The following is a 24,214-nucleotide window of genomic DNA, read 5'->3' as shown; positions in this document are numbered from 1 at the left end:
GCAGGAAGCGGAAATTGGAAACGCCAATCCAAGAGGCAAAACCCAAGCGAGAGAGAGACACCAGCTGTCTTCTCGATCCACCAGAGGAGACAGTGTGCCTCATTGTGCGACAGGGGTTCTCTCTTGTGTCGAGGGTGCCGCGCTAGTGGCAGCGAAACGTGGCGTCACTGCAACGCAACCATCGCACGTCCCGTCTCTTTTTTCAAGGAAAACCCTGCAGACGGGATGTAGTTCCAGCGACAACTCGCGTTTCCGTCCACGATTCCAAAGGACGACAACTTAACGTTCGGCGTCTTTCGTTGCCGTAGATACGCTTTTTTACACGAGGGACCAATGCCTCTGCAGTCTTGACGTGTTCGGTCCTCTGTGAAAAGCTACAGACTCTCCCCTTGGAACTGTAAAGAGACAAAAGGCTGTCTTGAGAGAACAACCTGCCTGGGCCTCTAGACGAAGGCCTGTGCTCACAGAGAAAGGCTCCCTTGCACGCTTTTTCGTCTAGGCGCGTGAGTCCAAGACTCCTTTGGTCCTCGCTCGCAGCTCTCGGGGTGGGTGCATGTCTCCTTGCCCGAGGAGTACCTTAGACGGCAGGCCCTTGAGGAGGATGCCGTAGCTACCCGCTCGCTTGAGCCTTTCGTTCCGGAGATGCGTCTCCATGTTTCTTACTCGTGTTGTTTCTCTCTACTTCCCTCCTGCTGGTTCAGATCTTGAACGCCACTGTTTACCGGACCCAAGTTCTATGGTGCGCCAAAAAGTGTCCCAGATCCCTGATTATACCCTGATTCTCTTTTCTGAACAGAACGTTCTCAGCGGAGACCGTAAACACTGCGGGGGGCGCTGGCGGCGAGCCGTCAGGGGGGGATTGAAGCTGAAGCGTGGCGCAGGGACACTCCAATTCACTTGACTGCCAAGAAAGTTCACAGACGCGTCCGTCTGAGGATACGATACAGACGTTTAGACATCTGCGCATATATGCAGACACACCGTACCTGTCCAGGAAGACATGCATTGACACATATACATACCTTTCTGCACATATATGCATTCACATACAACTATATATATATATATATATATATATATATATGTCTACGGCATTTGTGCACGTGCGTGCAGGAATGTCTTTGCACTTGCATTCTCGTCATGGTGCACAGTCTCTTCGTTCGGGTCAGCTTTGGGAGGAAGAGCGTCGCACCATGGCAGGGCCAGTCACGAAAACCGGACCGCACATTGCCTGGATTCGTCCCAGCGGGAAAGGTTAAACTGGAGAAGAGTCCAGGTGGTGGAGGCGCACGAAGGCAGTTCACTTTTTCCTGAGCAGTCCTTTCCCCTGCATGCGACGACTGACGCATTTTCGAGGCGGGACGACGCACTCCGGCACGTCCTTTGTTTCTCGCTTCTCTCCCTCCCTCTCTCGCTCGCCCGTTTCTCTTCTGAGCTGTGCCACAACCTGGACGTCTTCCTCGAACTGGTCGGCGGCGGCTTGGCCTCTGGAAGCGCCGAGGTTGTCGACGCTTGCGTTCCAAGGAAAGTTGTTTTCTTGCTCCGAGGAAGAGAAGGATGTGGCCGCCGGACAGCGCTGTGAGACGTCGCAGGTCCAGGCCAAAGGTTTTTCTGGAATCTCTCTCTGCGGTGGTCTGCAAGGTGATTCGACTGAGTTGACGGGAAAGGAACCAGCTGAAAGGGCGCCAGGAGACCCCCGAGTCTTGGCTTTCTTGCCAGCTTGCGCAGGACTGTCCGCTGGGGTGTCTAGACAGCCGAGGCCGACCTGGCCCGAGGCTCTTTTTCCGCACAGCTCGCCGGCAGTGGTAAAGCCGTTTTCCGTCTGGGTGCCTGTCGGTCTGTTTTTTCTGCCGACCTCTGGCGCTGGACGCCACTCGAGGCAAGATCTGCTCAGTTTTTCGTCGACAGGTCGTTCTTGACCCTCCACGCGTCGTTCATTTGCGCCAAAAAAGGAAAAGCTCGTCTCAGCGTCTATACAGTGGACGAACGCCCGCGGTGGAGGCGCTCCAGAGCCCCTGTCGCGTTCCAACAGTTCTCGCTGCTTCGCGGCCAAACTGCCGTGGCGAGGACAGGCCAGCGCCTCGGCTTCTCGGCAATCGCGGCGCAGTGTCATCCTCTTCTTAGCTGCGTGGACTTGGTTCCTGGACGTTTTTTTCTGCCGCGCACTGGCAGCCGAAATGCACGTGCGGCCTGCAGCCAGAAAGACAGAGGAGACGTCACATGCCTCCATGAAGAGCTGCACGCCCTCGTCGCCGTCGTAGGCTCTCAGCTGCGCGCAATCGCTTGCGGGCGCATAGAGAGACAAAGAAGAGGAAGAGGAGGAAGAGGCAGGGAACGCAGACGCGTGCGCAGGGCGAGAGGACCCGTCTGAAGCAGAAAACGCAGACTGCGGGGAAGCGGAAGGCGGCGAGGTGGACGAACAGGCGGGAGAAGCCGAAAAGGAGGGAGGGGAGTCGCCGGCGGGAAGTGGAGACAAGGACGCGGGAAAGGACCGAGACGAAAAGAGAAAGGGAGAGGCACGAGACGTTGAGACGGTTGTACGTGCTCCTGGAGAGTAGGCCGTGGGCAGCGCTACCTCTCCCCTCGAGACCGAGACGGACTGCCGTAGTTCTTGGGAAAACTCTTGAACAAAATCGTCTTCCATAAGCAAATCCCCCACAGTCAGCGCCAAATCGCCTGGTGCTTCTTCTCTCTCAGCCATCAAGAACGCCAGTTCCGTTCGGCTAACATTCAGGCGCAAACTCGGTTCCGGCAGGCTTGCACACAGCTGCACGGAGCCATGCTCTGGACGGCCAGAAGCTCCAGGACAGGGAGCGAGAGGCCGAGGAGAAGGTGGAGCAGAAGGTGAAGGCCTCCAGGTGGAAGAGGCGAGGGCCGTGGAGGTGTCGGAAGCCGGGAAACTTGGATTTGCGGAAGAGGCCCAGTTGGCAGCCGTGTCTTGGCAAGCGGATCTCTCACTGCCCACAGATGAGCGCCTTCCTCTTGAGTAGGGACACGGGACTGGCGAAAGGAGAGAAACAGCTTGGGGCTTGAGGGCGAGCGCCAAACGACAGAGATGGAAAAAGTCGGAATGGGAGGAGTGGAGGTGAGAGAGAAACAACGGCTCGCTCCCGTCTTCAGAAAGAGTGGATGAGCGAGGCAAGAGGAACTTCAAAGAAGAGGTCGAGTCTTGCGCCGCGCTGCTGCCTACCCAGCCTTGACAAGCACAGAAGGCGAAAAAAGATGCGCATGCACACAGCACACGTGCCCCGCGAGCTACGACAGAGTTTCACCACACGCCTCCATCAGGCAACATGCCTCGGCGACACGCAGGCACAGGCAGAAGACGAAGCAGACAAAAAGCATTCAAATACTTATGTGTTTGTCTCCATCTGGACATTGACATGCATCTCGATATATGCATACACATGTGAAACTGCGTGTATACCGTACGGAGAGGGAGAGAGAGAGACATACAGCTGTGTAAAAGTGGCGTCTAGACAGACGGATGATGGTGTGAGGGCAAGTGCTAACGGAATATACGCACGAGCAGTGAGTAGCATCATTTGTACACCTCGGTCTGGGCAGGAAGGTAAACCACGAAAAAAACGAAAATGCACACTGCCACTTCAGATCGAAGTGTCATTATACAGTCAAGTGTGGAATATGCGTACCTGGAGGGCCACATGAAAACGGACCTACTGGTTCACTTGCATCCGCGTTCATATGTATATATATATATATATATAGGTAGATACATCTAGGTAGATATGCTGGCATATGTGTACATACGAGTGTACATGTATACGCATATGCACATATATGCATATGTATCCAGATGGTGGAAGGCCACCAGAAAGATTGGCCAAAGAGGGACGCGCACCTTCATTTATCTATATTCATATGTATACATATACATATATATGGGTGCGCGTGTCGCGAGTGCAGATACCACGTCCGGAAGCAACTAGTGGCGACAGGTTGTGAGCGAGAAAGGGCCTTGCGCGAATGAGAATGGTGTACCTGAACAGAAGACGCCCACGACAGTACGCGAGAGGATCTCTTCGTCAGCCTGGCGCAGATTCCGCGTTTCCATTCTCTGTGTCCGAGCTGAGCTCCGGTGTCTGTACACTGCAGATTTCCACTGGTTGTGGAGACAAATGACACACCGGCGCAGCAGGTGTCGGCTTACACCGAAAACCCGCAGTCCAAACCCCTCAGTCTTCCCGTCTTCCTGCCCTCTGTATGCTCCTTTCCCACGACCAGCGGCCGTCCCACGCTCGTCCTCCGTTTGCCTCGGTTGTGCTTCTCCTGCCGCCGATGTCTCTCCTTCGTCCTCCCTTCCTTCCTCTCTCTCTTCCTCTCCTTCCTCCCGCCCAATCTCTCTTTCGCCTTCTCCCTCAGTTTCTCGGATTGCATCCCTTCCTGTGCCTGTGTTGCTCCCTTGCGTTTCCACCGACGCCGTGCAAGACGAGCACGCGAGACAGGGGAGGCAGGGACAGCATCCGCTGGATTCCGTTTTCCCGGGTCTTGAGGCGCCCCGCATCGAATCGGCGGCGGGCTGGCGAGTGTCTCCCGACCTGCTCTGGAAATGCAGAAGTCTCGCCTCGCATGCACTGCGTCCACTCTGTCGACGCCGCGAGGCAGAAGACGCGCGTCCCTGCTGACAGGCCAGAGCCCGCTCGAGTTCTGCGGGCAGACCTCGTCGAAAGTGAGCAGACAAAACAGAAGGCTGGAGATACACCTTCATCGCTTCGAAGCGCGCAACTGAAACGCTGATTGGGACTCCGAGCTTCTGCGAGAGAGCCGCCAGCAGGTCTTCCTTCCCCAGTGAATCCGTGCCGATCAGAAGCCAAAGAGAAGCTGGAGACGAGGGAGAAACCGAAGGAATAGGGGAAGAACCAGCGGGCGAAGGTCGAGCCCTTTGTTCTCGGTGGAAAGTGCCCCGCGAGGAGAGAATGCAAACAAGCGAGCGGACGCAGGAAACGAGTCGGGAGAAGCTGTCGCGGGAAGACGAAAAATCAAAGACAGGGTGAAGATAAGTGTTGTCGAGAAACAGGTGATCTACGTGTGCGGCATCGAAACTCGAACAATCGAAGCCATCCAATCCCTGCCCGCGTTCCTCGTGAGAAGCCTCAACAGACAGAGAGCCCACAGAAGACGAGACATACGAAGATGAGAGAGAAGACGGGAGAGAGGAAGAAGAGAGAGAAGAGGAGGTCGACGGTTCCATCACGGACGGGGGGGCTCTTGATGTCGCTGGTGTATAGACGGTTTTTCCGCAGACAAGCTCTACATCATTTCCCGTCCCGCCATGAAAGAAATGGGTTTCGTCTCCGCCGGCGGCAAACGGAGTCGGCGAGGGGCAGAGACTCGGGGTGTTCTCATCGGCACAACGAAGTGCAAGAACTGCGCATTTTATGTCGCGAATGATCCTATCAACTGTGTCCGGATTGCAGTTGAGGTCTCCCGTGTGTACATACACCCCAAAGGCAGGCGATTGAAGGACAAAGAGAACAGCCCCTTGGCAGTGGTGGGCGTCGACGAGCATAATCTGAACGCAAAGGGAGTCATCATTCGTGTGCGTTCCGTCTCGCTCCTTCGAAACATCTTCGCGGCCTCCATTCTCGGCCGTCTCCACGAGGTAGCTCCCGTCTCTTCTTTCCTCGGTCGCATCTTCCTGGGGCCTTGCTTTCTTTGTCAAGGACCCGCGCGCGTTCTCGTTCGCGTCTCCAGTTGTTGGGTCCTTTGCATCCGGTGGATGGACCGAAGGAACGCTGGCGCTGTCGCATCGGTCTTCCCGGGAACAGCCGGCGCTCGACTCCCCTCTGTCTCCGCCTGGTGTATGTACAGAGCTGTCTCTGTTCGCCGGCTGGGCAGGGTCAGTCCTCGCTTTCGATCTTTCGGAGTGGAAGAAGAAGCGATAGACTCGGTAGAGCTCGAGGGCGGCAACGCGAGAGGCGAGAGCAGGAAAACGAAGAAGAAGGAGACGCCGGGTGGTGGGGGAGCAGAAGATGGACCCGTCTTGCCAGCGGCCATGCAGGCCACCGATGTGATCAGCGTGGAGATGAGAAAGCAGGAAGACCCACGGGTTGTCCGAATAGAAGTGAAACTCGGCATTCCCTCCTGTCCGCTTCTCTTCCTCTGCTCCTACCCCTTGACCCAGCGGGCCTTTCCCGTCGAAACCAGCATTTGGTCCTGGTTTTTCCTTCCCATTTGGAAGGCATCGTTCTTCTTTCCTCTCTCCAGCGGTCTCTCCTCGTCCTTCTCCACCCTTGTCTGTTCCTCCGCTTGGCACGCGTGTTTCTCCTTCTCTGCCGACGCTTCTTCGGCTATCTAGTCTGTCTCTTCCGCCTCGTCCTCGCGATTCACCGTTTTCCGTTTTTTGCGCGCATCGTCGGTCTACCTCGGATTCTCGTCTCTCGACTTCTTGATCTCGCTGCTCACTCTTGTTGTGGGACGACAGCGCGTTCGAGGGAAGAAGCGCAGACTGGCCGGCGGGCGGAGACGGAGACGACGGCAGCGACGACGGCGCCCAAGGACAGGAAGATGCACAAGAGGAAGGACCAAACGGATGGAGGGAAAGAGAAGAGGAAGGGAAGTGAGAAGAAGTGCGCTGATCGCACGAAGAAGCGGCAGACGATGAGGACGATACCGGTGATGAAATGGAGACCGGAGAGGTGTTTGAGGATTCCGCTGTGACGGAAACCGGGGTGCCTTTAGCTGTGCGCTGTTTCTCGGTAAGGCGCCGAAGGTGGAGAGGAAGGCGGAAAAAGTCGACGAAAATGGTTGTGAAAGGAAGAGGGCCGGGTAGTGGCATCGCGGGAAAATGGGTCCATTTGATGAGAGAGTCCCCTAGAAGAAATCTTGACAGTACCTCCTTCACGTCTCTGTAGGCACGCGTGAGGATTCACTTGCTTATCCATAAGCGGCACGAGCTCCTTCATGTCTACAGGTGTACACGCATGCATGCAGAAACGCACACATATTCAGATGGAAATCGATCAGCAGGCATAGTTACGGTTCCTGCCGTATCCGTGGATGACTGCGGAACGTAGACAGCCCACGCAGCGAGGCAGGGAAGATATGGGCACCGGTCTGGCGAAAGTGTATGAATATATGCATGTAAGTTATGTGTGTTGGAAAGTACAGAAGTATTTGTGCATGTGTACGTAATTACCTTCGTAATTACCTTCGTATTCGAGGGTGCATGTACATACACCGGCGGGTGAAGCGTTGCACGCCTTTGTCACCGCAAAGAAGCGCGTTTTCCTTGCATCATTCCTCCAGCTGACCGTCGGAAATTCCCATCTGCAACGGCTGTCTTGTTCCTTATCTTGTTCCACTCACTTCAGAAGGTCAAGTGGACAGGTGTGCAGGAAATATGAGGAATCCATGACTTCAAGGACACCCTGAAGTTGCACGAAAATGCAGACACGGCTGCTAGTAAAATGCATGCATCAGCGCTGACCTGCACACCGGGGCGTCGAGACACTGCACGAAGAAGCAGACAGTTAACGACGCTTTCCTGAGGAATTCAGTGGAATGGAAGCCGCCGCCGTTAAGGATCATGCGCAGAGAGGGGAAGTCTAGGGAGAAAGGAAACAAGCGGCAGTTTCAAGGAAACCCCGGTTCATCGTGACACTACACCACTGCCGCCGGTATTCGAGAAGCGCCTTGCCTGTCCTAGCGGCGTGTGTCGCGACAGACCCCTGCGAGAAATCCCCCACCTCCGGATTCCCTCCTGGCGTCACTGCCTGTGCTACTACCAACTGGGATTTTGCGACGACTTGGGGGGGGGCCTGGTGACCAGGATTGTGTTAGAAAAGTTTCCTCTGCGTAATCACACCCACAAACGCAGCTGCCGCCGGCCGAACTCTCCACGCTTTAGGAGCCGAGGCTCGAGCACTGGTGTGACCGAGAATAGATGTTGATATAGTACGCTATCTCCCGAGTACATAGAATCATAGAGTTCTGTATTTACTTGTAAATGCAATAGGGCCACAGAAAGCAGCTATTCCTTCAGCATGACTCAGAACTGGTGAAAATAGACTTCTCTGGTCGGATCTCCGACGCAAACCGTACTCTTCACTCCGTGTCCCTTTGTTCGTTTCGGCGCTAGTGAAACGCGCGAAGCGAGCTTGGAAAATGTCCAGTCCTGGAGAGCGCTCCCTTTCAAGGGGAATGCTCAGAAACAACTCTGGATGTTTGTCGAGCCCAGCCAGTCTTCTTTGGGATACTTAACGCGGCCTCGTTATTCTGCAGCCGGTCGGAGACACAGGCGACATCGAAAAACTGTCACGGACCGTTTTCCTCACATTCATGGCGGTCTCTCTCCCTTGTATCTGCCGTTGTGCTCTGGCTACACACTTGAGAAGAGCACACCACATACATGGTCTGAAGCTCTCGGATATGTAGTTCCTTGCGTGCGCCGAAAATCGGCCATTTTAGAAATGTGCTGTGGGGGCGCCCATAGTCCTGTGGATCTATAGCTGTGAATAGAACGGCGGTTTCTGTTCAATAGACCACTCTGGCTTTTTCACTCGGACGATGGAGAAATTCCAAACAAAAAAACACATGCTCAAAAAACATCCGTGGGGGTTAGCTGAGCTTCAGTTGACCGGTCTAGACACGCAGTCCTCTTTGAATCGAACCGGGAGACACGCGAAGACCAGCGGCATCCTACTTGGATGTACGCCGTGTTTTGGACGAGTAGCAGCGTTATATTGAATGCACTCTCAATCTGTTCACTTTGGGGCGGTCCATCTTTTCTGCACTATTCGCGATGCAAGTGGCTGACAGGCACAAAAACACGCCTTGGTTGTGCCGCATGTGCGTATCTCTTTGTTTCTTTTTCTGATGTCGTCCTTTGTCGTCTTGGGTCCAGCCGCCGACCTGTCAGCTGGCCTACTTGGTCTATTTCAGGATCTCAAATCAAAAGAGTGCTCGTCCCCATTGCGCCGGCACACGGCCCTTGACTAGTCCCCACCCCCCCCCCCCCTGCGGCTGTCGAATACTTGCCTGTCGCCTTCAGGGTTGAAATATACTGTTGCTTGAAGAATCGGGCTGGGAACTCGTCATCACGCTTCCACAGTAGTCATGCCCCAACACATGGAGCACAGCCATATCTTTTTAAAACGTCACAGAGGAGCACGAAGCAACTATTTAAGGATGTCGACACGGAGAACAAGACAGTACCTTCGCTACCCCCGTCCTTGGATGCCGAGCCTCAAGTTGCCGGAAACTTTCCCTGTCTTCGATTCAGAAGCGGTTTGGTGCTTCGATTACCGAAATGTACAATTTGACGTTCCTGAGCAAGTCACTTGACTGTACGCGCTAGCGTTGCGAAGTTCGCTTTTTCCTGTTGTGAAAAGGCCCCCGTACACAACCCTTTCCGCGGTTGACGCCCTAGCTCTAGGGTCTCCTAAAAGATGGGAAAATGTACAAGGCGATAGTTGCTTAGAGGCCTTGCAGAATTACAGACCGGCCTGGAAGAAGCCGCGGCACATCCACCAACGCAATTAACGTGTACAGCACGTTCCTCCATTTCGAGTTGCCTGGTGAAACCCTTTCAGACCCGGGAAAAAAAAAGTCTTCCACTCGAAGCTGTGTTCTGGGTACCGCTACTCTGCAGATCTGCCAACAGACAGGCTGTCTGGTGTGCAGTATATCACCCCATTCCAGGACTCCCCGTGTGTCTTTTTGGAGGAAGTTTTTCGAGGAAGCTTGGCCACAGGCAGATCTCAGGTGAATCCTGTCCCGTGTGTCTGTGTGCGGGTGTATCGGATCTGCGGTGTGGTATGTGGCATGTGATAAAAAATGCCGTTGCTCGAGGTGAAGAATCCTCCCGACGCGATTGCCCTTGTTCCCTCGATTCTTCGGTCTAACGTTTCGCGAAAATCCAGGTGGCCCTCCCGAGCGCTTCATAATTCTAAAAAGGGGAACAAGTTTGCCTGAAAACGTGCCTCCGTGGCAAAATGGAAAGCGTTTCGCCTCTCTGCCTTCGTCTGCCTGCGCAAGAACCCTGTGCTAGCGCACGTTCCTATCCTGCACGTCACGGCACCACGTCTATCCCGGAGGTGGTTCTTTGCGTCACTTGCACTTGAAAAATACCTTCTTCTTTCCTCGCACCGCGTGCCCCGCAGGAGGCCCGGCGAAAAGGTGTGGACCACCGCTGGAGACGCGTGGACGAGGAGCGGAAGGTGGGAAACCCGCCCAAATAGGCGCGCGGTCTAGGGAACCCTGTCACGTGTATACGGACTACCACCCACAGGGAAGCCACGCAGTCTAAACGGGCAAAAAGACGAAAACGCTCCAGTTCGGGGCCTGCCATGCCTGTACACAAACCGGTGGGCAGTTTTTGCGTGCGACTTTTTATAGGAAACGCAAGGGGCCGAGACCGCCTTCGGGGGAAAGTCCGTGGACAGTTCCCAGGCGAGAGCTTTGTGCTCTGTCGCGCGTCCCCAATGAGAAGAGACAGGGGGGGGGAAGTGTTTTATAGAGAGGAGAGGCTGCTAGCAAGTGGGCGCGAGTTGCTTGCGCCGGCAGGGGAAGCCGCTCTTCAGGTCGTCACTCAGCTGGGGGGGGGGGGGGTTGTGGAGGTGGTCCATCTCGCTCCACCTGTTTTTGGTGCTGCGGCCTGCATGGCGGCGTAGTCACACTTCCTTCCGTATTTTCACAAGAGACTGTCGTGTGTGTGTGTGTGGCTGTCCGCTCCGCCGGTGCTACTTCCAAATCCTCGTTTTCTGTCTTTTTCGCAGGAAGTCTGGGTGTCTGCGGTAGTTCTCTCTCCGCCGGCGACACAAACAGTGTGTGTGTGGAGCGGTTCTCTCTGCGACCAAACTCGGTGTACTGAAACGCGTTCGGGGGGGCTGACGGCACAACACAGAACTGGAGAAGAGGGGTTTGCTTTTGTCCGTCGCTTCTGCAGTCTTCGTTCGCGTTGCCGTTTGCTCGTTACACGGAATTTTTCTACCTTTCGTTTCCCGGTTCCACCGCGTTTTTGACCGGATCTTTCTGCGCACGCTCTACGTTCAGTGACACTCGCCCTGGATCTCGTGTCCGGCAGTGACCCTCTCGCGCGCTGCCTTTTTGTTCAGTGTTTCCTTTCTCCCCGCCGTCCTGGTGTCCCGTCTCTTTTCCACACGCCCTGTCTCGTGGATATTTCTTGTTTTTAAAGTCGCGCATAGACAAAATGGCGGTTGCCCACAAACTTCTGAGCCTCCTGGCTCTGTTCTGTCTCGTCGGCGTGCCGACTCTCCGCCCCGTCGCTGCCGACGAAGCCGAGGAAGGACAAGGTAGGAGGCAAATCCAGTTTTCATCCGGAGGGGCGTTCCAGAGTTTGCTGCCGCAGCCTTTTACCTAGAGAGACAACCCGCGATTTTCCTGCCTGGTGTTGAGACCGTTCGACGATAATATACCGCTTGTCTCCACGAGGTTCCTCATACCGAGTGGACCGTGCTGTGCGAGCGTTAATTTCTTTTGAGCGTCGATGCTGTCATCCCGCTACTCTATCCAAGTGACACTTTGCTATGAGCGGCCTTTCGTTTCTCTTCCACTCCGGTGTACTTTTTAGGCAGATATTGGTGGCGCCTCTTGCCGGACGGGGCGCATACAGCTTAGGCATTCCCCTCGGGTGTCTTTGTAGTGTTCATCGCCTTCCATGCGGGACAATGGAACCCCTTAATTTGTAGACACGAAACAAAACTGAAGCGTTCGATTCTCGTAGCTCCGTTGGTGACTACAACCTCTCCCCATGCTCACAAAACACGCATTAACACAGGGTACGGTACACGGACTAGAACGTACCAAGACACGGGGAATGCAATGCATGTGGAGATTCCCTTTGGTTTCTTCCGTTTGGAGCGAGAGCCTGCGGCAGTAAACTGTGGTGTGGTGCGTGCCACGAGAAACCGGAAGCTGTGCCCCAGTGTCCACGTGGGAACGAGGTTACACTGCAACACCTAGTCCCTGTCCCGAAGTCGTTTCGTTCTCTCTGTTCTCTCTCTCTGCCTCTTCCCTTCAGTCAAGGATGTCGTCATTGGTATCGATTTGGGAACGACGTACTCCTGCGTCGGTGTGTACCGCCATGGACGCGTCGACATCATCCCGAACGACCAGGGCAACCGTATCACCCCGTCGTACGTTGCCTTCACGGACGATGACCGTAAGATTGGCGAGGCCGCGAAGAACGAGGCGACAATCAACCCGACGAACACTCTCTTCGACGTGAAGCGTCTCATTGGGCGTCGCTTCAACGAGAAGGAGGTTCAGAAGGACAAGGGGTTGCTCCCGTACGAAATCATCAACAAGGACGGCAAGCCGTACATCCGCGTCATGGTCAAGGGACAGCCCAAAGTCCTCGCTCCCGAGGAAGTGTCTGCCATGGTCCTCACCAAGATGAAGGAGACTGCCGAGCAATTCCTTGGCAAGGAAGTCAAGAACGCCGTTGTCACTGTGCCGGCGTACTTCAACGACGCTCAGCGCCAGGCCACGAAGGACGCCGGTGCTATCGCAGGTCTGAACGTCATCCGCATCATCAACGAGCCGACTGCTGCTGCTATTGCGTACGGTCTAGACAAGAAGAACGAGAAGACCATCCTCGTGTACGATCTTGGTGGTGGTACCTTTGATGTCTCCGTCCTGGTCATCGACAACGGTGTCTTTGAAGTCCTTGCCACCGCGGGTAAGTGATGGGGACACGCGTCGCTTTTCCGGGTGTGTGCAGCGGCACGTCGGGGAAAAACCTCAATCCTGCCCGCAGTTTCCGGCAGGATAGAGGTTCCGTGCTTCAGCAACGAGCCGTCGTTGTGTCTCCGTCGTGTGCTCCGTACGTTTGTCAGGACCCGTGTTCGATATCTCCACGGGACGCTCACAACTTACGCTTACACGCATTCAAGTGTGCGAGAGGGTGTGACCGCAGGACGGGGAGTCCCGCGGTTGTGCTCGGTTTCTGTGAGGCCTCGCAGTCCGGCGCCGTGGCCGTTCCGGTGGTTCGTGTGTCCTCAGGTGACACTCACTTGGGAGGAGAAGATTTTGATCAGCGCGTCATGGATCACTTCATCAAGGTGGTGAAAAAGAAGTACGACAAGGATCTCCGCACTGACAAGCGTGCGCTGCAGAAGCTCCGCCGAGAGGTCGAGCGGGCGAAGCGCGCGCTCTCTTCTCAGCATCAGGCCAAGGTGGAGATTGAGAACCTGATGGACGGTGTCGATTTCTCTGAGACTCTGACTCGCGCGAAATTCGAGGAGCTCAACGCGGATCTGTTCCAGAATACTTTGAAGCCCGTCAAGCAGGTTCTGGAAGAAGCTGATGTCCAGAAGAGCCAAGTTGATGAAATCGTCCTTGTCGGTGGATCCACCCGTATCCCGAAGATCCAGCAGTTGATCAAGGACTTCTTCAATGGAAAGGAGCCGAACCGTGGCATCAACCCTGATGAAGCCGTCGCCTACGGTGCTGCAGTCCAGGCCGGTATTCTCTCTGGCGAAGGTGCGCAGGATATGGTTCTTCTCGATGTCACCCCCCTCACTCTGGGTATCGAGACTGCTGGTGGTGTCATGGCCAAAATTATCAACAAGAACACCGTCATCCCGACCAAGAAGACTCAAACCTTCTCGACCTACTCCGACAACCAGTCTGCCGTGCTTATCCAGGTAACAGAGCGTTTTGCTTTTGGCGCGTGGGTGACGGGCTCTCTCTGCTTTTTGTTGTTCTCCTGGGTATACGTCCCAGTCGCGCTGTAAATGCAAAAAACCATGCCTGTGACCGCATCTACAGTGTATGGCTTAGGGATCGGGGTTTTTGTACTTGCACCAGTTGCATTCGTGAGGAGATCGATCGCTTGCAAAATAAAATACGGATTTTGTGCATGCTGTGTGTTACGTGCAGGTGTACGAGGGTGAGCGTCCGATGACGAAGAACAACCACTTGCTCGGCAAGTTCGAGCTTACTGGAATCCCGCCGGCGCCTCGTGGTGTTCCTCAAATTGAGGTTACGTTCGATGTGGATCGCAACGGTATTCTGAGTGTCTCCGCCGTCGACAAGGGAACTGGCAAGAGTGAGAAGATCACCATCACCAACGACAAGGGACGTTTGACTCCGGAAGAGATTGAGCGCATGATTTCCGAGGCTGAGAAGTTCGCTGAGGAGGACAAGAAGGTGAAGGAGAGAGTCGATGCACGTAACGCTCTGGAGGGCTACCTGCACTCGATGAAGACGACCGTCGAAGACAAGGACAAGTTAGCAGACAAGATTGAAGAGGACGACAAGAAGACCATCCTCGACAAGGTCACAGAGGCGCAGGAGTGGCTCAACACCAACCCCGACGCAGATGCAGAAGAGACCCGTGACAAGCTGAAGGATGTGGAGGCAGTGTGCAACCCCATCATCTCCAAGGTGTACGGACAGACCGGCGGACCCGGCGCCGGTGGTGCCGCTGGCGGTGCCGATGATGATGACTATGGTGGACACGACGAGCTGTAAAAAGCAAGTCAGAAAGTATCTTTTTTCAGAGCCGACCGAATAATTGCAGACTGCAAATATATGGCTTCTGTCTTTGAGACCGCCAACGTTTGTGTCACTGTTCCGTGCGCTCCGTGTATCTGATATGTCAGTCTTGTACTCTGAAGACAAACTGATTTCTCGGTTATTTCGTCTCAGAACAACCTCTTTTGTGCTTCACGCCATCGTGGATTGCGATGTTTTCTGGTGTGTAATTACGCTGGAAATGGCTGTGTGTGCCTAGCTCTCAAACTTCTTGGAAAACTTTCTCAACATCCATCTGCCTGTCTAGGTTCATACATCCCCATAGCCTGTGACAGCTGTCTGCAGGCGCAAGTGAAGAAAACCCGGTTATACAACATCGTCTGTCACGTCATATTACCCCGCACGCTGCGAATGTCAGACGAAAAACGCATTCCCGTGCTTTCTGCCGACGGCCGTGCAGCTGATGCCCAAGCAGCGAACCGCCTACAGTACGCATACACTAATTGCCTTGCAATAATTTCTAACCTACAACTCCGATTGCTCTCTCCAGTTGAAAAAAAGTGTATCACTGTGAAAACTACCGTCCGGATACGATAACTTCGCGGTCCCTCGCTCGTGGATCATTTCGCATATCGCAGCTTTTAGGCGAGCGTACTTGTGTTTGCCCCATTAAGAGCAATTTTTAAAGTGTTTGGTGGCCGAAAAGGTTAGCTTATTCTTTTCTCGACCTACACACAGACAGGCAGTTCAGTCATGTTTTTGGCGGAGTAACGCGAAACGAGACTTCGTAGGGATCCACAGCTACGGCAGCTCCTCTTAGGATCATAATGCAAGACGGTTCTGATCCACAAAAGTAGGTACGCTACTAGACAAAAAGTTGAAGCTTAAAGCCGCACTAAGGACAGTGCTGTGCGTGCGTAAGCGCGCCAAGAAGTAGTCCATTCGCCACTGGCCACCCCCCCCCTCCTTTACCTGACCGATCGTAGCGTACGCGGAGTGCGCCCACGGTTGCCGTCAAGGCCAAAGAGGTCGCCTGCATGTTGGTTCGACGACGAGAAAGGGGGAAATGACGGAGGGCTGCGTAGCCTCTTCGGATGCCGCATGCCTCCTTTAGAAGGAATATCTCACACCGCACTACTACTGCGACTGCACGATTATTACTGAAGCGACCACCAAGTCCCGGCGCTTGTTTTGGCGGAGCCGACCGCTGTTGTGTCCCGCGCACAGCGCTTGTACAAACGAAGTGATGTAGCCGTTGTGAATTCGGCCAGCCCAAGACAAAAGTATTCAGTTCACAATGGCGCCAAGCGAGTCTCACGTTTGGTATTATATTTCTCGAGGCCAAAGTACCCTGGATTTTGGATGACGGACGGTCTCTGTCACACATGATTCCTGAATTACAATAGATCGACAACCTGGCAGCCGATTCTGTCAGCCACGATTCCCGAATTGGAAACTTGAAAGTAGGTTGGGAACTTTTTTTTCGATTTTCACGAACTTGAGGGTTGAGGAATCCTGTTACGATAAGCTGTAGTCTTGTTGTGATTCGGCTCTTGTCAGCTTATCGACGAAAATACGACCCTCAGATGCGAGTCTCGACTCAGGTTCTCTGGTGACGGTCCCAAACAGCTCTATTGTCTGTGACAACGCAGGACGGTGATAGTCTGGAGCGGTCTAAGTCATTGCTTGTTAAGACTCCCAGGTGAGGCATCGCGCACAGGTTTTCGAAGTTCTGTCTACGGCGCAGTGAGCCTTTACACACAGAGAGGGCCGCGCAAAAATCAACCGCCACGCAAACCGTTGGGAAGGGCACCACCACCCGAGCAGCTCGAAGCTAACGAGCATCGACGATGCCGCTCTCCAGATCGGGTGGTCTATGTGTTCTGGTATGTGCTCCGTCAGTTGTAATCCTTTTGTGTCATTGCATCTCTTTTCTTTCTGCGTCGTTCCATTTGTGCTTTTCGCTAAAGTTTTTCCACAATGGCGCCCCGGTCAATATTCATCGCAGTTCTTGCGACTTCCGGCCTCAGTTGCTGCCTGCCTCTGCAGACGGCCGCAGCTGATGATATGGAGAAGTCCCTACAGCGCCCGGAAATGTTGCCTTTTTTGCCTTTTCTGTGGAAAAATGAGGGTCTGCTCTTCACCGACGTTCTCCTCCAAAAGCTGTTGCTCCCGTTCGGCCTTACTTCTCCCTACACCAATTTTTTCCTTACCGAGGCAATCCGAGATATTGTGAACGATCTGGACTTTTCAGGTACGCCCACTTTGCAGAATACAAGAGGCTTGCTTGTTTTCTCATCTAGAAAAAGGAAAACGCAGTTCCCTTGTTAGTTGAGACAGGACTCACGATAACTATATGTTCTCTTGCTTTCCCTGTTGTTCGCAGACGTGGAGGGCCGGCGACTCCGGGGGCGCCAGCTACAGTCATCCGAGTCACCTAAGGAGGCCATCCGTTCCTTCGCGAGAAGCTTGCATGGCGCGCTTGGAGGCAACGTGTTCGATTTGACGTTTGCCGATCAACTGATTGATCAACTGCCTTCTTCCTTCTCTGAACAGCTAGCTAGTGTGACAGAGGCTTTCGGAGGTGAAATATTGCGGGTTCTCGCAGACGCAGAGAACCCCGCCTCAGTGATTATCCAGCAGCTGGTGGCTCCGTTCGAAGGAGATGGGATGCCCTTTCTTATGGGATCCGAACCAATGCAGGCAGCTGGTGATTCCCCACGGACCTTGCAGGAGGTGAAGACAATCGACGGAGCGCCAACGGCGGAAGTTAACCGGGCGGACGATGCTTCTGTCGAAATGCTCAAGATGATTGAGGCGGCGCTTGGAGAATTCGGCACTTCATCTGCTGACAACAGTGTGGAATCTGAACAATCGGCCTCCTCTGTTGAAGAGAATCTCGCAGCTCGTGTAGATGTGGTGAACGTGGCACATGAGATCGGCCAGAAATTTGGAGTTGCAGAGCTTTACGCGAATCTCGCTGGTGCCTTCTGCGATGAGTTCTTAATCCCTGCTGGCTTGGTGAAAAAAGTTGCAGCCTTGATTCTTGAAGCCAAAGCCGCTCTAGGGGAAGAAGACTTGAACCAGTGGAACCCCCTCAGCCTTCTTGTTGGCATGATTGGCTCGAAGAACGGCGATCAAGCTGAGCTGCACGAACTGTTGGCGCTGGCTGAGAAACTTGGTAGAACTCTGGGAGCAGAGAAGTTCTACGTCAGTGTCGCGAAATCATTTTTCTGCACCTTCTTGGTCCCCTTCAAACTGGATAAAGCTGTTACAGCATTGCTTTTGACAAGGAAAGATGCTCTTTTCAAGGCGGCAGCAGTGAAAGCTCTTCTTCTTGCGAAGAGTTCTGCCAAGGCTTTTACCACTGCTCTCCTCGTTCCCAAGGCACTCTCTGCGTTGGCTCTGAAAAGTTCTGACTTGTTGAAGCTCCCGACGCTAATGGGAAAAGGGTTTGACGGCTTCGATCTTCTGAAAATCCCGCTCCTTCTTGGAGGCGTCAAGTTGCTGTATCCAGAAGCTTGCCTCAAGATTCTGGGTCATGCCCTTCAGATCGGAAACAGAGTTGGCAAGGGCCTCCTCTACTTGGCCGTGAGTAAGGCGGTGGTGCACACTATTTTGGATCCTCTGGGGTTGACGGAGATTGTCGCGGATTTAATCGCGGCAAAGTTCGAAAAGGCTGGCGGAGACGCTGGGCCGTTTTCGGGGCCGGCGAGAACTGTGACAATCGTGGAAGCACTACCCTCTGCTGAAGTCCAAAATATGGATACGAAGGAAAAGATTCTCGATCTTGCTCGACAAGCAGGAGAGGTGACAGGGAATGAGGAATTATATGCAACATTGATGGGTTTCTTTGTCGATAGCGTTCTGGAACCTCTTGAACTCACAGACGCTGTCGCGGAATCTCTTTCTGACACTGCAGCAACAATATCTACTGCAGCTGGAGATGTGAGCATCACCAACGTCATCGAAGATCTTGTGGCCGCTGTGTATACATCCTAACATGCCTCAGCTTTTCCCGTCCGTATTTCCTGTTTTTCCATGCAGTGAACAATGAGACTTTTTAATCGCAGCATGCCAACAAGGCCCCTAGAACAAGTGTTTAGTTAGTGAGGCTGAGCGCCTGGGTGATTTCCCTATCAAAAATCCGGCTGAATCTCCCACATTTGAAAGCTCCTGCTGTGTAATGCTCGGACAACACTTTTGTTGTGGTCCAATCGCCCAGGGGCCTCCAAAGTGGCAATTCTGCATTCGTGGAAAAATATGGACGGTTCGCGCAAGCAGGTTCCTAAGCCGTTTCTCCACGTTTACAAATATAAATGGAACAACGAATATTTGTGACAAGACAAAACCCGACAAAACAGCAGACACACAAACCAGCACTAGCCACTTTACCAGAAACCGCTTTCTCTCTGGCTTAACGCTACATATAATTGAGAGCAGTTTCCACTTCGACAGGAATCACATTTTTACGAGGATGTTTTGTATGGATTCTACGGCTCGAAACAACACCCGATCAGTCAGCAGTACGTTGCTGTGTACTTCTCTCCAACGGAATTCTTTCCGTCGGGCACGAGGCCTCCCCAACTCAGGGCTCGCAGAGAAGACCTGCGACTGGATTCCTCGCTTTGTTTGATCAATGAAGATATCTCTGGGTGTCTTCTCGCCGGCGGCTTGACCTCCTCTCAGTAGTCAACAGCCGAGCACACACGGTTCTTCTCCCTTTTACTTTGCATATTCCGCCGCCCGCACTCTTTTTTGATTGTCTGGAGGAGACGATGGGTGGGGTGGCATCGTTCCCGAGCCTCGATGGAAGCGGCAGCCGTTTGTAGGCGGCGCTTCGAATGCGGGTGTCCGCACCTGAATCTTCTGCGTCGCCCGATTTAGATTTTGCTGCATCCCCTCACGCTTCTGGCCGCAAGAGTGGACTCCTCACCGGCATCTCGAAGTCTGTCCTTCCTTGAGGCTGCCACGTCATGGCCTGTGTCCTGCGCTCCGACGCGATCGCCCGCGAAGCTATGCGAAGCGTGCCTGGAGTTGTTCACGCTATGTACACTGCCTGTTTTGGTGCGAGATGACGCTCCATAGATGTGGCGAAGTTCTTCATTCTCTCCCAGGTCTTTGAATGCGTTCCACTCGTCTCGGTTGTTCTGTCTCCCTCTTGAGCGCGCAGCGGTCTGGCCCCCCTCTTCGTCGAATGACGGGCTACAGGCAGTCCCTCTCCACGGACCCGTGCCATCCTGCTGTCCTGCAAGGCCCGCGAGAGCAGGCGCGTTGGTAGCGGCGCTTTGGAGGAGCTGTTCGAGCTGATCCTGTGCATCCCAGGAGAGCGACGCAAGGCCTTCGTCTCGTCCATTTCCGGTGGCTATGAGGAGAGTCTGTTGGAGTTGTTCGAGCAGCTGCTCTCGCGATTTCCCCTGTGTCCCGGTCCAGTCGTGATCATCAACGAGGCTACTGTCTCCGTTCCTCCGACCCCTGCGTACAGCACCCGAGTTCCCAGCCATCAACCCGTTTCTTCGGGTCTCGACTGCGAGGCGCCGATCCGAAAATTCGCCTGCGTTCCACAGGTGCTCGTCCTCAGACGGGACCGGGCTGAACGGGTTCTCCAGGCGGCGGATGTGTTGCCCGCCTCCAACTGCGTCGAGTAGACCGCCTCTCTGGCCTTTCTTCGTGTCTGCTCCAGCGCGTCTCGTGAAGCTCTCCGGCGCAGTTCCCGAAGGACGGCTCCGGCCCGGGTTGCTTGCAGCCGTTTGAGCAGTTGCGGTCGGCAGGAACTCGGCCGTGCTCGCGCCGAATTCTCTTCTGTTTCCGCTTTCTTCTTCCTCTCGCCGGTCCCTGTTTGCGCACCCGGAAGCGCGCGCCGCGAGCGCCGGCGACACACCGCGGCGCGGACTCTCTGGACTCGCACTCTTGTTCGAGAAGGCGGTAGCCACGGCCGACCTTCCCGAGACGCCAAGCTCGGCGCCAGCGTCACCGGCTCCCCAGCCGTCTGCCTGTCCTGGTCCTGACTCCCCGGCGAAGCACCGGCGGCGGCTTGTCGGCTGGTTCTGCCGCAGGGTTCGTCCGACGGAGTCTCTGAAATGCCGAATGCGAGCGTGAACAACCGCCTGGACATGGTCTCGAAAGAGCATTTGCGTCGCGGGGTCTCCTGGGAAGACGAAGGAAACGAGGAACTCGCGAAGCTGCGCCCGGGCGGGAGCGTGAATGAAACACGTCTGGTACTTGACGACGATGATCAACAAGAGCTGCGCAGAAAACACAGAGAGAGAGAGCAGAGGAAACGGCGAATCCAGTCGACGGTTTCTCAGCCACGAGTGTGGGCGCTTCCCTACCCCTCGGGCCAACGAGAGGCTCACGAGTTCCAGGCTGCAGAAAGACTGCGTGAGACTGTCCACTTCGAAAGTGATGGCGACCTCTTTCTCCAGTGTGCACATGCAAGGGGTGGAGCTGCGATAGTGACTCGTGCAAACTACCCTGTTCCTTCCCTCTACGGGACGCACAGGGTTCTCCTGCAGATGGAGTCCGTCCCCCCTCCTCGAGTTCTGCGGTGCCCCGCAGAGTTCCCACGGTACCTTGTTGATGAGAGAAGTGAGAAGTTCGTCCATTTCCTCCAGAATTTGTTGACCCGGGCCGCCTGGGACGAGCACCGAGCTGCCGCCCGCCTCCAGGCGCTTGCGGACTCCGAGAAGCGCGCGCTGCTCCACTCCGTTGATGGGGACCGCTGGCATGAACGGGAAGAGCCGGATGGCCTTCGTGCTGTTCTGGGCATTGTTGCCCGACGGCGAGCAGACGCAGCTTTTCAGGTGCCTCTTGATGTGCAGCTGGTAGAGAGCAGACTTGAAGCTGAAGTACTCCTCTGCTTTGCTCAGAACCTCGTAGATGTGCTTCAGAAGCGCGACTTGCTGCTCGCTGAGCGATTCGTCTTCTCCGGTTATCAACGTGTTGGCTGCGCCTTCGTCTTCGCCCTCAGGGTCGAGGAACTCGAGGTCCTCAGCCCCCGCGCCCGACGGCTCTTCGCGGTCCACCCGGTCGTGGCTTCCCGCCTGTCCGATCTTGTTGCCGGCGCCTCTGCTGGGGCCGCGTTCGCGTTTCGCGCTGCCGGGTTCCATGTCCCGAGAGCTGGATGCGGCAGACGCGTCGGGCTGGGGAAGCCTGTGCCCATCCTCGCGCTTCCCCAAAAGCAGCCCACTACAGGAAGCCTCATCGCCCGGCACTTCGGAGCCCAAAAACTCGCTCCCCTCGTCGTCGTTATTCCTCCGGCCTGCCGCGCCCGCGCCACGGCCTGCGGCGCCTCTCGCCCGATTTCTCCCGGCCTTGCTCACTTCGGCTCTCGGGGATCTTGTGTCCGCTCGCCCGGGAGGGCTCGCTCCCGGTTTTTTTCCGCGGCCGAGGGAACGGATCCTCTTGACCACGTCGTCTCCCTCATCGCCTAGTGCAGAGTCTTCCACGTCTTCGTCGGCAACGGGGCCTCGTCCCCGCTTTTTGTTTGCCTGCCTATCGTCGCCACTGCTGCGATCGTCTCCTCGGTCATCAGACTCCGCACCTAGCCACATGGACTTGGCTCCACGACCCGAACTGTTCCCCTCGATTCCCCCGCACCGCCCCTTTCCGGATGTCTGCTGCATGGAGGACCGCCTGCGTTGGTAGGGACTTTCAGTTTCCTCTGGGTCTCGAGAATTCCTCATGTTGCGGTCAGGGGGGAAGTTGCCGCGCATGTGGACTCTTTTGGGCAGCGACACGTGATCTCTGTACGCTGCAGGGCTCTGCGCGCTGTCCTCGTCCTCTCGCGCCTCGTCCTTCGTCAAACGCTGGTGCTGCAGGTTCGGGAAACGCGATATCAAAGCAGACAACAGGGCGTCCTGTGTCGACTCCTTCTCGTAGTTCATGCCTTCGAAGGCCCCGCCTCGAAGGGACCGGGAGGACTGGGGCCCATTCCTTGCACCCGCCAAATCGAGCTCGTGCCTGCGGGAGAAACTCTCTCGATGGTCCATGCCCAAGGCACCTGGGCGGAGCAAGTAGTCGATAAGTGCACGGACGTCCAGGTCGGACGTCTCTCTGCCGCGTGCATCCACGCCGGTCTCCCACTCTCTCGCTGCCTCGACTCCCTTTCCTGTCCACGCTCCGGCACACTCTTCATCCCCCTGCCTTTCTGAACCAGAATGACCATCTCTTCCTCCGTCCCCCCTGCGGAAGTCTCGGACGTCTCCACCGGTGCCTCGGTCCGAGACTCTCCCCGCGACGACCCCCGAGGAAAGTTCACTCGCGGCGCCCATCACGCGTCGAGGCGAGAGGCTCCAGGACTCCTCACTGTCCCTACACTGGAGCGATCGAGCGGCGCCAAGTCCCCGGCTTCGGGAAGGTTCCCGTCGACTGAGCGAGGCTTGTGCCTCAGACTCCTTCCCTTTCGCCGACGCGCCCAGACCCTCCGCAGCTGCGGACAAGAGACTCAAGGCCTCGGGGCTTCCGTGCCATCCTGCGCCCCCATCTGCTTCGCGCTGAACCGCAGAGAGCCAGAGGCGCGCCGCAGAGACATCGGCGGCAGAGACGCCCTGGAGGCTCCCACCCTCGTGCTGCACGTCCTCGCCAGGCGCGGGTTCCTGGTACTGTTTCATGAACTGCATGAAAACGTCGACAAGGTTCTGCTGGTACGCACTCTTTGTCCCTTCCCCGTCGAGCTGGCAAGCCGCAGAGTCGGGGGACGAAAGACTGTTTCCCAAGTTATCCGAGGAAGACATCTCGGCGGTTCCAGTGGTCTCTGGCCGGGACGGAGTCGGCGAGCCCGCGCACAGCTTCGCGGGTCCCGCGTCAGATGTGACCGTCGCGGAGGAGTCCACGATTTCGCTTTCTGGGGCGCACGGGAGAGCTCTGTCCTGAGATGTGCAGTCTGTGTGGGAACCCAGGGGAGGCTGCTCGGCGTTTTCGGCCGGAGAGGAGCCCGCGTCCCTCGTCTCGCGCTTCAAATTCTGTTCCGAAGGCTCGGGAGTACAAGCCTCAGTTCTTCCCGTCAAACACGAGTCCGACGAGATCGAAGCTTTGAGCCCAGATGAGGAATGCGCTGTCGAGCAGGCATCGATCGTCAGGTCGTTCTTCGCCTCGGGAGTCTTCGGCCTCGGTCCGTCCTTTCCCTCGAGGCAGTACGCCCGCACCTCGAGTTTGAACTCGGGGTTCGTTTCCGCCGGCGCGGAACTGCAGTTCTTCGCAGCGGGCTCTTTGGGCGAAGTTGCATCTCCGACCGTCCGAGAGGGTTCAACTTGTGAAGCGCCCTCCATGTCTGCGGCCCGAGTGTTCTGGTCGGGAGTTTGCGGATAGCCACCCATGAAGGAAGACAGGAGCGACGGATCTGCGGAAGAAGAGTCACTGCCTTCTGGGTTGCTTGCTGGCCCTGGAGTGCCCGGCTGCATCTTCACGGGGCGCTCGAATTTCGAACAGATTCCTTCGGGGAGGGGGACACTTCCAAGGCAGAGTCGGTCGCGCCCTGAGCGTGCGGCGAAACAAGCATCTCCGAGTGTCGAGCCGTGGACTGAGGTATCTTTGCAGAAACCCACAAAGCGGCGAAGCCGATAGGAAGCAGCGCTATCGCTTTTCCCTGGTAGAACTGCAGGTGGACCCTATCTGGAAATCGAGCGGTACGGAAAATTTCTCGCAAGCGTCTCCGGCTTGTGAAGAGCCAAAAGGCTATAGCGGGCGCTCTGAGAAGAGAGACTCTGCACGCTCAGCGCCCTGTTCCCTTCTTTGGAGCGACTCGCGTTTT

General features: G+C 55.6%; 4 protein-coding genes across 4 annotated transcripts; 2 read left to right on the top strand and 2 right to left on the bottom strand.

The window, feature by feature from the left end:
* Nucleotides 1–1,052: 1,052 nt before the first annotated feature.
* On the bottom strand, nt 1,053–6,799 carry NCLIV_055500 (conserved hypothetical protein; the record flags this gene model as incomplete). The annotated part of the gene is made up of 4 exons (XM_003885104.1): nt 1,053–1,430; nt 1,928–2,262; nt 2,542–2,784; nt 4,003–6,799. The coding sequence occupies 4 exons, from the start codon at nt 6,797–6,799 to the stop codon at nt 1,053–1,055; spliced, it is 3,753 nt and encodes a 1,250-aa protein (XP_003885153.1).
* A 4,374-nt stretch (nt 6,800–11,173) lies between these two features.
* NCLIV_055490 (Heat shock protein 70 (Precursor), related) lies at nt 11,174–14,460 on the top strand (the record flags this gene model as incomplete). Its single annotated transcript, XM_003885103.1, has 4 exons — nt 11,174–11,276; nt 12,005–12,664; nt 12,988–13,631; nt 13,867–14,460. The coding sequence occupies 4 exons, from the start codon at nt 11,174–11,176 to the stop codon at nt 14,458–14,460; spliced, it is 2,001 nt and encodes a 666-aa protein (XP_003885152.1).
* A 1,983-nt stretch (nt 14,461–16,443) lies between these two features.
* On the top strand, nt 16,444–18,465 carry NCLIV_055480 (conserved hypothetical protein; the record flags this gene model as incomplete). The annotated part of the gene is made up of 3 exons (XM_003885102.1): nt 16,444–16,717; nt 16,850–17,644; nt 17,783–18,465. The coding sequence occupies 3 exons, from the start codon at nt 16,444–16,446 to the stop codon at nt 18,463–18,465; spliced, it is 1,752 nt and encodes a 583-aa protein (XP_003885151.1).
* An 881-nt stretch (nt 18,466–19,346) lies between these two features.
* On the bottom strand, nt 19,347–23,864 carry NCLIV_055470 (conserved hypothetical protein; the record flags this gene model as incomplete). Its single annotated transcript, XM_003885101.1, has 2 exons — nt 19,347–20,708; nt 21,036–23,864. 2 exons carry the CDS (start codon nt 23,862–23,864, stop codon nt 19,347–19,349), a joined length of 4,191 nt encoding a protein of 1,396 aa, XP_003885150.1.
* Between the last annotated feature and the right edge of the window lie 350 nt (nt 23,865–24,214).

The sequence above is a fragment of the Neospora caninum genome, chromosome XI, assembly GCF_000208865.1.
Source record: "Neospora caninum Liverpool complete genome, chromosome XI".
In the NCBI taxonomy this organism is placed as follows: Eukaryota; Apicomplexa; class Conoidasida; order Eucoccidiorida; family Sarcocystidae; genus Neospora; species Neospora caninum.
This window is presented reverse-complemented; position numbering and strand designations above follow the sequence as displayed.